Below are 18121 nucleotides of genomic sequence, written 5' to 3'. Positions count from 1 at the left end.
TTGATCAAATGCAGTGTGATTAATGCACTTGTTCGAGTGTTTGCTATAAAAATAATGTGGAATAAACCATGTCTGTATATTGGAAGACTATTCTGATAATTAGTTTGCTCACCTGTAAAACAGAGGCCAAGATGTCATCTTGAACTGACACCTGGTTAAGCTAAAAGATATCTTTAGGAATGAAAATCAGATGATTCCATTGTGCTGTATTACCTAGTATGGTTTGAAACTACACTTTGAAAGTTTGCACAAGTCTGCTAACCAGAAAAAAATCTAGTGATAAAAATAAAAGGAAGTTTGAATGCTATCGTTAGAGATAGTAGTAAACATAATCATAGGAAATACATTCCCCATAGATGTATTTAAAGGGGTTTTTTTTGGTTTTAGGTGACTGATTTAATTCAGGGTATGCGTGTGTGAACGTAAGTATGCATATATAAACATGCCTTGTGCCTTTGACCCATGAATGAAAGTAAAGAGTGATTAAGTAAACAGGTGATTACTTAATTCCACTTGACTCCAACCAGCTTTCAGTCACGTATTTTGAGAAAGGAATGTTTCACTTGCAAAGTTCAGAATTTGGAACATACAATAATTAGGAAAATGTTTGATACCAACCCACCCTCTTTATTAAGTAATTTCTTCAAGTATTTTTAATAGTGCAAAATATTGTTTTGCATTAGTACAGTAACTATGGGAATTCACAGTAAAAAAAAAATCTTAAAAGATTTCCAAAGTCAAACAAAAAAATTTTTAATACTGTATTTTTAGCAAGAACATTTTTAACAAAGAATGTGTACTTTAACTTAATATGGTACAACAGAGAAACCATACTTAAAAGTTTCCATTATCTAACACTCTACTGCATATTCATTTTTTCATCTTAAAAGACCAAAAGCCAAGCTGAACTGAGCATAAAAAAAAGCATCAATTATAATCCTCATATTACGTCAGCTATTAGGGTTTAGCTCACACTTTTGAATTGGTCATCTAATGAAAGGACAATTTTTACATCATTCTTTTAAAAAATGTACACACATTTCTTTTTAAAACGTAATATATATCGAGTATCTGCTTCAGTAAACAAAGCTTAATTTATAAACACAATCGAAACAGCTCCATGTTGAACAGTTTCAGTGATAAACTGGACTTGTATGATGTACAGCCAGTGAGGACCTTTGTGGCTTAAAATCATTGTGCCATTGCTATACAGTAATAGCTACCTCCTTAGAAAAAAAAAAAAAGTTCTGTTTTTGGGGGGAAAGGGGGAATAATTCCTGTATGTGCTTAAAAATACTAAAACTCCTTTCTATCTCTGGGGACCTAAAAATGATCTGTTGCAACAGGCTTGGTTTGGTATGATAAGCTTGTAAAAAGTCTCAATATTTCTTAATACGGCAGTTTTCGATGCAGCAACAGTAAATTGTTTGAAATTGTCCTTCAAGTTTCATGCTACAAATCCTGTTCTTCACACAGTACTGAAGGCATCAAAGGTTGGAAGGGACGTTTTTCATGAACTATATAGTCTTCAAATAGTGGTCATTATACGTTTTTCAACAATAGGTGTTTCCTTCAGTACATAATAGTGGGTTTGATGTATGTTCTGTTTTCTGGAGAAAAAAAAAAAAAAAAGAGAAGGAATAAAGGTCAATTATATGGTTACACATTTTATAATTAATTGAAACTTAGGTGGGTTTCCTTGTTTGTGGACTTCTTCTCAAGCCAAATTATCAGCTATAAACTCTCCATCCCGTGAGCACGCTTCACACGGGAGAGGCGCTGGATGGCAAAGCCCTCGAGAGGGGACCGAGCGCTGAGCCGGTCCCGTGCGCTGCCCACTTCTACCCGATGCTGCACATGTGGCCACTCAGCTGGGCTAAAAAACTACCAGCCTTGTTTCTAAAGGTGCTTGCCAGCCAGCACCTGCTGAGTATATAAATACTTTGATTTGGATTTTCTTCCTTTACAGCATTTGCTTTTTAATTTTTCCAAAGGCAGCCTGTGTTGTGTTGTGTGCCCCCATAAGATAGATAGGCTGAGTAACACAGCACCAGCTTTACAATGTACCATTATTACACGCACAAAACCTTCTAGGGAACAGTGTGTTAATAAATAAAATTGTGTGAAGTAAATCAATAGCTGTTCTTGGAAAGCTGTTCTTTCATTCAGAAACGGCCACATTTCTTTTAAAATTATTTTTCTTTATTTAGGGAAACAAGTAGAAAGCCACTTCCTTCCTTCATAAAAATATTCCTAGTTATAGTATCTATCAACTCTGATTTTTCACATTAAGCAACTTTAAGCCCAGAGAAAAAAAAAAATATTAATATGCCCACAGAAACTAAAGCTAACAAGAATCCATATTCTTGTTCATTATAGAAAGAATCATGAATCCACCCAGCTAAACCTGCAAGTACTGATCTTGAAGATGATAGCAAAATGATAATATTGAGAAGCATTTTGTATAATGTTGACATCTATCCCATTACTGTTTTACATATGCCAATACTGAACACTCATAAGGAAAGAACAAGTATTGACCTGCTAACTGACACTGATCCTTGGAGCAATCTCAAAGTTTGCCACATTTCAATTTCAAAATGCATTTCAGCTATAATATGAGTGATTTATCATTTAGCGGTAGCTGTCAAAGTAACCTCCTAGATAAAACAAAAACATCTGGAACCATAAACAGAGGAGAGCAGTAGCTGAATTTTAATCCAAATCCGACATGTTCACTTCATTAGGAACAGGAAACAGCTAATTAGTAATTGAATGTTTCATGGTTTTAAGGAGGCTCAGACTCTCCAAACAAAGATGATTTACTATGTATTTTGGATGTAAACAAGAATAAAGATCGGAAGAGTCAGGGACATAACATCTCCGGAGGAACGTTTGGGAGCATGGGAACCTCCAAAGAAGTGACTAAAATTAGTTTCAGGCCTTGGGCTGATTAGAATTATTGTCTTAAACTTAGCAGGGCAAATATTAAAGCCTGGGGAGGGGTTAAGCAGAAATGCAAATATTGAACACCGTGGGGTTTGTTTGGTTTTTTTTTTTTTTTTCTTTGTCTCCTTCTGATTATTACAAGTTGCATGTGACTTCTTCCCATTTCAGGCTGTTGGTGATCAAGCCTGTATTAAAGTTGTATGCCTAAAAAAGTTAGCCACTACCAGAATCTGTAGGTTTGGCTGCCCTCAAAAAATCCTACGAATAGTCTTTATAGGCAGTCCAAAAGGCTGCAATTCTGCTGCAGCACTTCACGTCCTGGGCACCTGATGCCCACACATCTCCCCTCTTCCAGGGCCTGGGCTCAGCAGCTGCCTCTACACAGGCGTCTCCTTGCCCGAGCCCCTGTGCCGGGTGGGCTTGCAGATGCACTTGGCAAATTAGTCCACATAACACCAATGGAAGGCAGCAGAAATTCGGTACCTAACTCGCCATTTACTTGGCCACCAGTGTTGGCTGCACCTTCTGACATGTTTATTCCTTCGTGTTCGTCCAGACGAAGGCAGGAAGGCAGAGACCACTTATGTGCACACATTTACGGTGCTGCACTTGGCACACGGACTCTGTCTGCAAAGAGGAGGGGAGGAATCCGGACGTGCAGTCAAGGGAAAAGTTGATTTATCAAAAATGGGATCAGTAAGGATCAGCAATACTATTTTTTTTTAAATTCTTGATATTTTTATTGTATTTTAAAAATTATTTTTCAAACTAATGTAAGAGGTGGTCATTGAGGGTACTGTGGGCTGATGGACTTTTTTATTTAAACTTTGAAAGAGGTTTCAATTTTTCCTTCTATTGCCTTCATTTCTCAAGGGAAGTTCAATGGAGGTATCTGGAATACCCGTAAGAGAGAAAGTAAATGCCAAAGCTCAAGCACAGTGTAGCCACCCAGGAGATATTATCGATCAGTAAACAGCAAGTGTGCATAGTTAAATATTTCCTTTTTTATAAAGCTCTCAATTATTCTCCAGAAATTAAAATACTTTTTTGTTGCTGTGCAATAAACTTAATTCCATGGCATTAACAACGTCATACAGCAACCACCTATGAGGAATTAAAGTGTTAGGAGCATCTGTGCTACCACTTACACATGAAAGACAATGCAATGTTGTCAAATTCATCTTTCTGAAGAATATTCACCATTCCCTCAGTGCAGCTGACTGCAAGCTACATACCATTTTACAGCATTTTACTGTATTATATAGCAAAGATTTGAATAAATCTGTGTGCAATAAATGTATTCTTTTATTAGGTTTATCCCTTAATCAAATATTCATTTATGTGGGCTTCATTCTATTAAAAAATGAAATTATACAAAGGTGAGCAAAAGCGTAGATTTACAGTAGTTTAAAGCCTAATCTCATTCTCTAGGGGTAATATTGACAATATAAAAACTGTATAAATGATATTCCCTAACACTAAAATATGCTTATGAGCCCCCTGTGCATGTTATACTGCTTTACAACCTACAGTGAAATGCATGACTGGCTTAATAAGCAAGACATTTGGAAAGGATTTTTTTTTCCCCCCTTCACAATGTCTAAGACAAGTAAAGATCTCACAGTTTCTCAGTGAGCCAGAGCCTATGCTAATAATTGTAATTCTCCCTCAGGATGGTGTTGTCTTCCCCGAGTTGTTAGTCCAGGGTATACATTCATCTCTTGCACTCCCTTTTAGCAACAATATCATCGTTTGTCTTTTTCTTTCAGGGTTTTAATGTGTGTATAAAGGACAAATCCAAAAGCAGCAATTATGACCTGCATATTTATTCAGATTTTTCTTTTTTTTTTTTTTCTTTTTTAGTGTACTCAACATCTCTGAATTTTCTGATTCCTTTGTGAGGCTTTGTTTGTAGTAACTTTTTTTTAAGTTAGTAATTCAGCTGTATTTCCATAGAAGTATTTTAAAACAAAACTACCATGTGTACCCTCACAACTTGCATAAAGAAATGAGCCCCAGGAATGCTGGTGTGCGAATCCAGTCCAGGAAGGGGAGCAAGGCAACGCAGCCGGCTGGCTGTGATTAACTGACACAGCTACAGCCTGGGATGGTTCAGTAACTGTAGCACACCGTAAAGTGGAGGAGAAAGTCACTGGAGGAAGGAAATTTGGGATCTGCTACATAATGAGAAAACAAGGATGAATTTGTGGTATCAGTAACTGTAAATTACTTGTGTCATTTAAAAAAATAAAACCCAGCACTACATGTCGCAGAGAATACGGGTAGCAGAGATCAAATAATAAACTAAAAATCCTACTTCGCCCACTTTAGGTGAAGGAGGAGTTGGGAGAGCTGCTAAAATAGTGGTTAGGTAGAGCTGAGATGCAGCCGTGTTTCCGTGGGCAGGAGGGTGGGGGGCAGCCACGTGCCAGACCCGCTCTCAGAGGCTTTGCACGACTCCTGCCTGAGGGGTTGAAGCAAAGGGTCTTACTCGCTACTGCAACTACATGGGCCAGGAGCTGATCTCTCCCCCCTTCCTAGGCGACGTAAACAGAGTCAGCATTTCAGTTAGATCAGAGCCAAGCCGAGCTTTGGATGCAGCGACACATGGAAAATACAGTGCCATAACAATGAATCGAACTTACAAAGCTGGGGCTAATTAGTTTGAATTGGTCTCTTACTTTGCAGAAAGAAAAAGAAACCTCAGATAATAGTTTGCCTCTACCGTGCATGACAACCCTCAAAAAATCTTCCTTCCCTAAACCTCTTGGCAAACAGGAGTGCTGATGGACCTGGCAGGAGGCTGCACCCGGGCCCCTGCTAGTGGGGTAGGGACCACACAATTACAAAACCCAAAAAAGGATCCCTTCACTACCATGAAAAAAAAAAGACCTGGCCTGCAGCCAGTTCTCCTGGTTTTTGGGCTAGTCATTCGGCCGAATGACAACAGTGAGTAAAACTGACTTCTTTGCCTGTTTATTAGTTGTCCAGCAAAACTCTTCCCTTCCATTATCTGTAAGTATTTTCCAGACAGCAGTGAACGAGAAAAAATAACACACCGTGAGCAGGGCACGCTTTCCTCTAGACTCACAGAAGAATGTGAACAATAAATGCAGCTTCTGAGAGCAGCAGTACTAACGAAGTTCGGTTTGCTTTCTTTTAATCCCTCGCTCTTTTCCGCCCCTGTGGATGGGCCAGCCGAGCTGTGGGGCCTCCTGGGCAGGACGGTGGCACCTGGCCCTGGGGCGCTGCACGCTCGGGGAGGGGCTGCATCGGGGGCTCCTTCCCCACTTCCTTTGTGCTTAGGACTACTGAGTCGACCCTGTCGAGTATTTCCACATTCATGTTAATAGACCTAAAAACTTCTACAGAAAATAGGATTTCTAATAAGTAACAATAGCCAAGGACAAGAATATCTTCATTGAATACAAACTACGCAGGTGCTGGATTGCCAGTCAGTTTGAGCAGACAGGGAGATAACATAGCGGTTCCTGCTTAGGAAATACTCAAGCCTACTGACACTAAATTACTGAATAAATGTTTTAGCCCTTTGTAAGAATAGAAAAGTATGGACCTTCACACTCAACAGTCTCCTGGGGAAACCTTTACCCACCTTTTGTTTCCAGTAAATCACAAAATCTCAGCCTCCTCCCTCATACGTGTGTGTATGTGCTTACAGAGAGATATTCAGGAAAACACTGCGTACCAAAAGTAGAAATAACACTGAGACTAAGATCAGTGATACTGTTAATTTTAAAGCCCTGCGTCCATACCACCTGCAGGTGAGCCACATAGCCAGTCAGCACAGTAATCTCACGGCTCGGTACTAAAGAGGGCCCTTGTCTTGGTTAGCAGCTAACAGGAGGGCTTTCAGCAGTGCCTGGCCGGTGTGTGCACAGGGACGGCAGCCTGGTAATTGCACACAAACTTCGAAAGAGTTTTTCTAGAAACACTGCAATATGACACAGCACAAGGTAACCACTAGAGGTTTAACAATTCAGAGTATCCAGAGCAGGACACGCACTAGGGACAGAGCACAGCTTGGACAGGAGGAAGAAGAAGAGGCCTGAGTCTCAAGAGGACAGACAGCAAAGAACTCACTCACAAGGAAAATACCAGGCCTCGGTTTAGTTTAATCTCAAGAGTTTCTAATCGCAGGGTTCTGGTCTTTTCTCACTTTAGTGCTTGAACATTTTTTTCAGTGAAAGGAAGACCAAGACAATAGCACTGTAATTTCCAAGATGTTGAATTTGTCTCTTGCAGTTGCAGCATGCTCTGAAATTCCATAGCGTGGTTGGTTTCAGTGGATGGCAGCATTTGGAGGTATAATTTGATACAGTAACAAAGTTGTTAAACCTCTTAAAAACATTACCCCTCTCTTTTCTGTCCCTCTTGCACCCTTTTTACCATAGGCTGGATTTGAAAACTTACTGGTTATATCAGACTATTGAAAAAATATAGCCCAGCTTTCTAAATACTAAAACCCAAAATACGGTCTGAACTTCAACAGCCCTTCATCTTTGGCAAACAGGTAAAAATAAAAAGTTATTCACGGTTCCTGCGAAGTTTTGTGCTTAATCTCTGCCAGGTTATTTCACAAACAAAAGCAGCAGCAGCAGCCGCTCTGGGTCACCCTCCTGTTGCAGGTTCAGTGAACCACATTTCCTCTGAACCATGTTTTCACCTCAGGAAAGTCTGTCTGCCTGTGCTGCTGCCCTCTTCTTGAAATTTAGTCTTTTATTTTTTGTAAATTGTTATCATCGAGTATTATGGTAACATCTATTTTTTAAAATTTTAAGATAACATTGCTTTGCTGATTGTTCCAATATCCCCTTAACAATGAAATATAGTAATACAAAAGTTAACTAAGGTATAAACATGCAAAAGGAGAAGTCTCCCTGCGATCATAAAATGATGTTATTTTCTGTTCAGCAGTTCATGTTACTGCTGTTCATGCTAATTAATTAAAGGAGCTGTTGCTGTAATGTGCAAACAGGGAATCTGAGAAACTGAGAGGGCTTTTAGGTCTCGGAGTGAAGTTAAGTCAATCTGGGCGCGGGCAATCAAATGTAATGAAATCACTTGTCAGTGCTAAGCTTGCAAAAACTGTGAAGTTTGACTAGGGAGTAAAAGGATTATAATTAGATTTCCAATAGGATAATAACTAAATGGCAGAAAGCAGTAAAGAGAAAATATTACTTTGTTAGCTAATGGTGCTGCTGTTCGGTTTTAGTTTTTATCAGCACACTTGTAGTTGTGCTAATTTAATTTGCTTTTATCAGCAAAAATGCACTACTCGAATGGTACTTGAATGTCATTTGCAAAAATCATTGATCTGAAGGTGCACTTAATGACACCCAGTATGTTTATTTTATGTGAAACGGAGATTGGTTGATAAAATGGTTGATGCACTATCTTGCTGGCCCACAAGTGAGTTATGGAAGCAAGACCAGGAGGGTATCGGTGTGCATGCATCACCCTCTCCGCACCACTCAGCTCTGCAGGGGGACTCGTGACTACAGCAACTATTACTTTTCTATTTTGTCAGCTAAAAAGCTTCTCTCAGATCAAGCTCTGCTGGACTAGAAGATCAGGTATATGGAGGATGGAGGTACTAAGACTGTAAAGTTCAGAAAAGTTGCAAGTGTCCGCACAGAATTTCTGTCCAATTAATATACAAAGCACAGAGAAAATGAGTCAACTAAATGGAAAAGATGTATGATGTAGATCAAAATCCCAGCGTATGAACAGCTTGTGTTAATAAAATCATTTTAAGAAATGAGCATAAAATATGATATGACTTAATCACTGTGAAAGGTGGCTGTGCAGTATTTTTGTAATCTTCCTTTAAACCATCTTAAGGAGATACTGGCAGGGAAACTAATTGAATTTCAAAGGAAAGGCACTGTGTGAATGATAGATTTCTGTCCAGCAGAGCTATTGACAACAGAAAAAGAAAGGTCTGCATTGATGCTAAAGCTTTTTTCTGTGCAATAGAGAGAGATTTTGGAAGCTTGGAAACAGCTTTGTATTAGGGACATGTGTTTTGACCCTTCCTCCTCCCAGGGCCCAAAAAACAAAGCCAGCAAATGAAGGGGCAATGAGGGAGTGTGCTCAAATTGTTAAGTACGGCAGTGCAATAGTAGCTGTCAAGTATAAAAATTGTAATCAAAGGAAAAGAGAATAAAAAGATATTACAGTATCAGCATGAATAAAACTGAAAGAAGTGGTGCTACAGGACAGAAACGCTTTGAAATCTAAACAGCTCTACAGAGAGCTCTTCAGAAACCTCTTTATCAGCTGAGGGTGCTTAGTGAGGAACTGGCTAAACTCTCACACGTTTACATACGAACAGGATTACTCCACCAAAACCATCCCAGGAGTCAGCATAGCTGCCATTCCTCACCGTGGTAAAGACACGGGTGCTCTGGCACTGAGGAGTACGGGCAGGTTTACAACTCCTGCGGCACGAGGCCCGTTCTGCCTTCGCAGAGGGGCACCGTGCTCAGAGACACCGAGAGCAGTGGATGGCCAGTTCTCCCTTGGCTTTTAACCTCAACAAAACCTCATGCTCCAAAGCCTGTTAAAACTAAAGAATAATGTAGTTGGGATCAGATTAAAAAAAATATCAAAACCCAACCTGAAATAAAAATAATAAAATCACAAGGTTTTCTTGTGTATCAATAGACTACAGGAAGTGTAAGAAAGTTCTCTTAATTCCTTCTAGTAAGTATATGGTTGTTGGAAGTGACTATGCATCACTTTCCCCACAGTTATTTATGATCATTTTTGATGGGAAGACACATTTGAGCCAACTGTAATGTTTTTTTCTTCAACTGAAAACTGAAATTAACTTCCTTTTTTTTACTAGGTTCTGTCCAGATGCACCTTTGACTCTCAGAATCTTTTTGGAAGAGCACTGAGCACTCATCTCAGCAGGTATCATAAACAGATCAGAAACGCTAGGAATATTTTGCTTGTCAAATTTAAAGACGTGTGTCCCAAGTCTTTATCCAATATTTTGACTATTTCTGGCAGTAACGGTTTTCCATTTGCAATATTTAGAGTACAGTCATATGTGTACGTATATATACATACATATGTTATAGGTATATATATGCATTACAACAAAGCTGTGATTCTCCTTCTTTGTAATACACAGCATATGAACTTTGAATCACAAAAAGAGACAGCAGTAAAAATATTTGAAAGCTTTCCTGCGTGGATGACAGATGGACGGCAGATGCACACCAGAGGTATGCAAAGTCAATGCTAGAAGTTATGTTCGTATCTATAACTGTTCTGCAGTCCTTCTTCTGTCTACACAGAAGGGGACTGTCTTCAGTTACTTCAACGCACGTTATTTTTTGCACATGACCATGACATGCATCAGTAGGAATGGCGGAAGCGCCCCAAGAAGCAGCAGTTACACTGAAAGAGGCAGCTGTCTCCAGGGCTGCAGCAGGCAGCGCAGAACTGAGGGGTGTGTAACCACTGCAGCACGGGACCGAAGGGAGGAGGAGGTTGGTTTTACAAAAAAACAACACTACAAAACTGGACTTTCTCCAAAGTCAGAGAATTTCTATGTTCAAACTGCTCAGCCCAAATTTTATGACAGGTGACTATGGATTATCTGCGTGTCTGAAACAGGCTTCCAGTGATAATGGAAACCCTTAAGCTCTCCCTGTCTGTGCCCCTACCTGAGGACTACACCACTCCCTCACGCCGCAGGCCTACAGCCAGAACACAGTCACTGTTCTGTGGGAAGCACCCAGACAGTACAGGAATGTTCTGTACTTACAAACAGTCACTGAACAGGGAGCAAAATGGAACTCTATATATTGCTCCTAACATGAACATGAGTTTCCTTTTCCACATACAGCTTATGTGTTTTTTGAAAACACCCATGTTCTTGATAGGTAAGGATCAGAGGTGAAATTTTTAAAAAAGATAAATCATATGTAAAATCACTTTTGAACTAAGCGCATGTACCTGATACCTAAATATGAGTTTCCCACACCTCTATTTAAACAAATTTAACTTCTAGTCTTGTAAAGTACTGGTCTTTCACAGGTTTTCTGTACTAACCAGGAAAACAACATGAAGTTGTGTAAATTACATTTATCTTAAAGCAGCAAAACAGAAACTATTCTGCATTTCATTTTTAATATGACTCATGACAAACACATATGTGATGGGAAGCGGTACATACTGCACCTTGCATTGCTGCACTGTCATGTTGGGTTCCGTTGTGTTCTATTTCCATATCTGGGATTCCAGCATCTGAAAGACATTGACACTGAAGATTAATGCATTCCCCTTTGCCCTTCTCTCATGCATCTTTAGAAAAATATTTATAGCAAACTAGGGTGATCTCCAAGTTACACAGTCTTGCATAAAACATTTGGTCTTCATAGAATTTTCAGTAGTAAATTGTTTCCAAAATGTGCAAACATTACTGGTCTCACAGTGAATTATTTTTAACGTGCCTCACATTTGTCTGAGGATCAGATAATAGCCAACATGTGACATTAATATGTCTGCAAAATTCTCTTGGAGAATGAGGGCATCTGACATACGGAACAGAAAAGTAGAAATTAAACCGTGATAATATTAAACTACACTGACTCTCCTCGCCATGTACCCACCAAGTACAGACTGAAAGAGCCAATGCCAGTCGACGTGTTTGCGCGGGTGCGTATCAGCTGCACGTTACAGAAGAGGGCTGTGCAAACTGCATTTAAAAGACTCAGCTCAGGATGTTGTAAGCGTGCGTTATCACCCAAACCTACATTATGTATGTGACGTTATGTGAAACATTTCCACGTTTTGAGAAGAGCTTTCCAAAATGGATTGTGCTCTTTTTTCCAGGAAAGAGTCTCATACTGCTATGCACTTTTGAACTATTTAATTTCATATTGATAATACCTCTGTATGCACAGTCTTTCGGGGTGGGGGTGGGGGCTCAAATGCCCTAGGGTGTTAGGATAACAGATGCCATTATCCACCTTGTGCCAACAAGGATTACCATGAAGGGTATGTGATTTGAATCCGCGGCACCTCAAATCCTGGAGAAACATCTGCTTCCCTTATAATACAGCACTTTTAGAAATTACAGCAAGAAAAACCCCACACCTGAAAGGGAGCTGCGCATACAGTTTGGAAGTTTTTCTGAGTAGAAGCCTGTTCTGGACTCTCTCGAACAGAGAGTAACTGTGCTGTCGCCTTCTCAGATGGCTTTAGTTGGTGTGTTGCTGCCTATCGCAGGTGACATTTTGCTGGTCACCCTGCAGCCTAACCGAGCTCCGTGTCAAAGCAAGGCAACCCATTACAGGACAGTCCATATACAGAAGAGTACTGTGAGTAACATCTTAGTCACATATGTGTCAATGAAATATATGCGATGTATGTGCATATATAACCCTGTAAATAAATAATATTTTCATGTATACAATTTTTTTCTTATAAAATTACAAGTGACTGCTATTACAGAGGATTTCCCTTACTCAGATTCCAGTTCTGAAGGAAAGTTCAGGGCACTGATCTATTAATCTAAAAAGGTTCTTTCTTTTCAAACCTTTTAGAGTACATGTTGTATATATGTAAAATGACAAAGTCATCTGTAACTAATAACAGCATCTGTTAAATGAGACAGACCGTCAGAGCTAAATTAAAAATATTCAGAATAGCCCCTCACATTTTGTTGTCATAAAATTGTACCTGCAATTAAATCGTGGATTAAGATGCTAATGAGCTACCTGATTTGCATGTGCAATCAGATTAGCATGTAAATATCAGCTTCTTGCAGGCACTAACATATATATGACTACCTGAGTGTGCCTGCAAATCAAAACATTAGCAGCCAGGCCCACAATAGCAGATGTAAAGATCTGTTAATCACATTGCTGGCACATTGGTACCCTTTAATTTGTGGCTTCCAGAACCGCTGTGTACTCCTGACTGGCGTGAGAGCGGCAGGTGCTCACCAGCAATGGCAGAGTCTGGGTGAATGACCTTACAGAACATCAGGATTTTAGGTTTTTTTCTGACATTCATCTCAAGGTGCTGGCTGTGTCTGTGGGATCCGATCTGGGCATTTTTTTGACCCAGCGGAGGCGGGGGAAAAGGTTTCTGCTGGCTCTGTCCACCCACTCTCCCTTGGGTCATCGTCCCTTACCACAGAGCGACTGCAAGCTGTATATCCGTGCCTGAATCACCACCATTCGCTGTTGGTGCATCAGAAGAGCCAGCCAGTCCCTGGTTACAGTGATATGCTGGACTATAAAACCCAGCAGATGAGAATGTCTCTGAAAGATGTTGCTCTCGTACTTAAGGAGTTTATATCTCTTAGGTGCCCTAGATAAATCACAACTCACAGTCCATTGCAGAGTGCTGCGATGGCAGTTCACGCAGACAGCCTTGCCCTAACTTTAAAAAACAGTTTGGGTAGCCCTCACAGCTGAGAACTCAAGACAAGTTAAACTCATTATTTTTACTCAGCGGTTCAGGCCGTTTTTGCAGTCTGCTTATGTTATTTTGGCTTTGTTGCTACCAGTGCCCAAAGCAGGCAGCACAAAGTGCACGTAAAGACTACACAACATACAAATGCTGCAGAGACTGAACGTAACGCTGATTCATGAGCCTCTGCAGAGACTTTGGGGTAGGGATGCACGGACTAAACCTTAGCTACAGAACCTGTAATTAAAACTCAGCTATGTTCAGTCTTAAATATTCAAACCAAAGCTCTAAACTTTGGCCAGAACCATATTAAGCAGAAGAGGCAAATCCTCCCAGTACCCAAAACATAATCACCCTGTTTAGGAGATTAACTGATTTGCTTTTGTTTCACAAGAGTATTTGGGAAGTATTCAAAACCTAGTCAGCTCTGAAAGCTGATACATATTTAACAAACTTAATAGGTCCTGAGGCTGAGCAAACTTCAGCCAAACGGCTTTTAAAATGAAGCTCAGCAGTTCTAAAAATGAATCTGCTGGGAGAGAAGAGTTCAGAGAACCTTATAGGAACCAAATTTCACATTGTCTTAGCTGGCACTGTAACAGATTTCTCTGGTAATATATTCAGCATTTCTTGTCATGTCTGTGTAAACTGCTCTGTCTGTTTCTCTAGTTGCAGATTTACTTATTTTTTTAATTCATGACACAGAGCACATGGCCTGAAATAGATTTTTAATTATTTCAGGAAAAGATTGTGGTTTTTTATTCTGGAATTGACTTTGTGCATCATCTTACTTTTTTTCCACTCAATTAAACATCATTTTAAGCTAACTGTGAAAGGCCAACTAAGACATTACCATTTAACATCCTGAGACCGTCACCTGATGTGGCCTGTTTGAGCGCCTGTTCCACTTGTTCTCTTCTCTTTGATTCAAATTCCAAAGCTTCCTGCAATTTTCTCTTTGCCTTTTTTTCTTTCTTCAAGCGTTTCTGAATTGTTGCTGAAATGTAAATATATTGTTAAAATGGCTGTTAAAGCACAATTAATATATAACAGAGACAGCAAATGAGTTTATGTTCAAGGGTCCAGTTCTACCTTGAGAAAAAAAAAAATAAATCTGGCATGAATCTGATATAAAACCAGAAACACCACCCCCCCACCCCCCCCCCCCGCCATATCCTGTAGCGAAACAATCTGAAAGGGCTTTAGATCTTGTTAAAGATCTTACATCCTATTCTCAGTCTGGAACAGCCCCATGGATTTAAGTCTCCTGTCCAGAACCCAAGAGTCTCAGGGCCAGCCCCAGACTTCACCAGTTTGGACTAAATTCCAGCTACAGTTCTGCAGAGTTTGGTTGAGCAGATCATTGGCTTAAACTAATTTCTGGCAACAGCAGCAATGTACATCCTCAAAATTCTAAATAAATCTCTCACCCTTCATTCTAACCTTCTCCCTTCATGCTGAGAATTATGCTGCACCCTCATCCTCCAGTAGTTTTATCTAGAAAGATAATCCAAACACACTGGTTGTGTCTTCCCTGATCACTCCTCACGGACAGAGGAAGTCTTCTGAATGTGTCAGAGCTTCAGTTTTAGTTATGTTTTCCTAACATTAAAAGGAAATGAAATTTATTGCTGCAGGTGAACTGTGTGTGTGCTGTGTTGGAGAATCCTAAATGTCCATACCAATGGTGTACAGAGAGAAACCCCACGGAATTAGGTGGTAATTTTATTTTGTAAAAATAGAGCAGCAGTTGGGTTCATTTTGAAGCAGAATAACTGAAATAACATGGGCCACTCCCAAGATAGGAGCCAGGTGTAAGGCTATACAGAAGCTGGGTTAAGTGTGTACATGCTCAAATGAAAGATGAAAAGCCTAGAGAAGGGTTATGTACTGAGTAACACGAGTACCTTCGCACGTCATGACCAGTGGGAGGAAAAAAGAGGTAAAGCCAAAGAAAGGAAAGAAACAAAAAAGCATTGGGTGTATGTTGAGAATCTCGGAGAGAAATTAAAAGGGAACTTCCCAGGTAGAAAGCAGGTTGAAAACAAGCTTATAACACTGGTAAATCAAGTATATTGTCTTCATTAGCAATTTCTCCTTCTAACTGAAGCACTCCATAAAACGCTGTGTAGTAGGTGGCTGTTTGGACTTAAAATAGGTAACAATGCAATAATACAGTGCTCCTGCCCAGCTCTGCATTAGATCTGCACACATGTTACAGTCATCTCATCTTCTCTTACAGACAGAAAGCAGAAACGGTGCCTTGACAAAAATTGTCCACAGGCCATTGGGCCAGCCCTGTAAGATTTGGCAGAAACAGAAGTATTCCTGACTAATTTCAAGCCTTAAACCCAACTATAAATCAAGTTAAAACTATAACTAGAGAATTGTATAGTATTAATTGTAGCCAGATGATCAATATCTTCATTGGGAACTGCTGACATTGGCTGTGATTGTATTCCCTCACCTATATAAATTCAAGCAATAAAATGCACCTTTTAAGACTTTTCCTTTTCAAACCCTGAATCTTAATCCCATATTTAACTGTATTTTTCACCAGCACAAGGTTACCGTTACTTGGGCCAGAACTACATCTAAAATATCTACCTCTGCCAACAACTCTTCCTGTGCTCCTGCTGGTGAACAGACTGTCCGTATTATCCTTATTAAACTCTCTTTATCGGGCTCTTACACTTGTTTTTTCACCAGTGCTGCAAGAACACTCTCTTGTGTCTCTTCTTTGTATGATCTGCGCCCCCCTTCCCTGGTTTAAACTGCTTGGTAGGATCTCTGCAGACCCATCACCACGCTTCTGCTGAGTGTATCCTGCAGCCAGAAAACGCTCTCCTCCTGGGCGCAGCTCTTGTTCCAGGAAATCTGCCATCGGCTGGCACGTCTGATTGGCACGAGGAAGATTAGTTGGACCGGAGGCTGATGCCCACGTACTTTCTCAGAACCAGCAGGAGAACATTTTTAGCAAGCTCTGGAAGGGGTCAAAGACCGCTTCCGTAGCATACGCCAGCTCATGTGGAAGCACTACACTTCTACGACCCATCGCAGCTCGCGCAGAGGACTGGAGAATGCTTTGGCACTCTGCTGCTTCGGTTCATGTGTGTTAAGTTCCACAGAGCAGCACTTAATCCTATGGATTCATTATGGAATCAAACAAATGGATGGCACTAGAAAAGTAGGTAAAACTAACAGACTAAAAAGAATTTGAGCTTAAACATAAATGCCCTTTTAAAATTACCACCTATTTTAGAGTCATGTTTGCTAGTGTGTACACTCTAGCAAATACTGCTCACAAGTATTGTTAAAGTTGAATTTATACAAGCAGTATTTTGCAGCCCCTTTTATTTATTTGCTTCTGTATATTAGACACCTGTGAATTTCAAATCGCAAAATACTGTTAGAAAATTTTCTAAAAAATCTGGAAAAATTCTGGGAAAATCCACAGTATTTACAAACTTTCTGTGACCACTTCCTCATCTGAATTCTTACTGACTTTTACAGGTCTTTCTGGATTTGTGAATGCTCCAGTCGGGGGGGGGAAAGGATACTATTATATGGGAAATCTCTGAGAGACTTAATAAACTATGAATGTCAAAATGTGATCTGTAGAACATAACTTTGGAAAATTGAGCAACCCATGTGAAAAAGCCTACCTCTGACTTTTTCTATAATAATAAAGATGAGCATGTGGTGATGACCTGAAAGACAAACAATTCTGAGGATATTGATTATTGGTGAAATTCTCTTTTGAGCCAGAAGCCAACAAAGTCTGTGAAAGGCTTAAGGTTTTTGTTGACTTAAATGTGACTCAGGAGGTGCACAGTGTGCTGTCTGCCTATGGGGAGGGAAGTTTGGGTTTATAGAAATACAGCAGTCTCATCCAGCAGTCTGTATAGAAATACAGCAGTCATCTTAGACTGGGGTGATGCAGCCTTTCTGAACACCCACTGCGATTCAACAACTTCAATAGTAGTTACTGACCCTTCACAACTTGATTTCGAAGCCCCCTTCTTTGTTGCCTCTTACCGAGACTTGGCGCTGCGGATAGCTCTGTTCTACACACCTAATTTCAGTTCAAAATGCACAGGAAGAGAGTACTTGGAACCTACATTTTCAGCCTTATCTAGTTTTATCTTTCTGATTTCATGGATGTAATCTAGAAGTAGCTTTTGGCACATGAAGTACTATTGCTCGCCTTCAGATGCAGATTTGAATTTTAAAACGAGTACTGCCGCCTTTGCAATATCACAGCGAAAAATTCAGATTTACCAATTTAATTGCCTATTATTATCAAAAGCTTCTAAACAGTCATGGTTTTGTCTTAGAAGGCCCCATATGGGGAGTTCTATTGTGTCTCACTCTCCTGATGGAAGAAAAATTATCTAGGGTTATTTACTTCAGATCTTGTACTTGGGGAGAAAATTTCTTGTAGTTCCGTCTATTTTGTCGCACTGAAGTTATCTACAAGAAAAAACAGCTGACTAGCACCTAACCTACAGAAACATGGGCTAGAAAAGTAGTAAGGTAATGAAAAAAAATCACCTAAATACTCAAATTACAGACATTACTATCTTTCTCACAGTAAGACTGATTCTCAAGGCTTGGAGGATAATAACAGAAAACAAAAGAAATTAAAGCTGTCAAATGAAGAAATCAGGCTGGGAATACACAGGCGGAGTGGTAATAATACATGTGAAAGCCA

General features: G+C 39.9%; 1 protein-coding gene across 3 annotated transcripts in view; it reads right to left on the bottom strand.

The window, feature by feature from the left end:
• Nucleotides 1-737: 737 nt before the first annotated feature.
• Nucleotides 738-18121, bottom strand: part of DACH2 (dachshund family transcription factor 2) — a 308465-nt gene continuing 291081 nt past the window's right edge. For 2 of the 3 annotated variants that reach the window (XM_074882876.1, XM_074882878.1), the window contains 3 exons: nt 14261-14404; nt 11167-11232; nt 738-1610 (listed from right to left, as the gene is read on the bottom strand). In XM_074882876.1, the coding sequence (XP_074738977.1) occupies nt 1573-1610; nt 11167-11232; nt 14261-14404 (248 nt within the window). In that variant the 3' untranslated portion in view covers nt 738-1572. Of the gene's footprint in view, nt 1611-11161; nt 11233-14260; nt 14405-18121 lie in introns of all 3 variants that reach the window. The other variant, XM_074882877.1, reaches the window with a different exon arrangement.

Source organism: Strix uralensis, chromosome 13 (genome assembly GCF_047716275.1).
Source record: "Strix uralensis isolate ZFMK-TIS-50842 chromosome 13, bStrUra1, whole genome shotgun sequence".
NCBI classification, from domain to species: domain Eukaryota; kingdom Metazoa; phylum Chordata; class Aves; order Strigiformes; family Strigidae; genus Strix; species Strix uralensis.
Note: the sequence above shows the minus strand (reverse complement) of the source record. Positions and strands in the feature narration are given on the sequence as shown.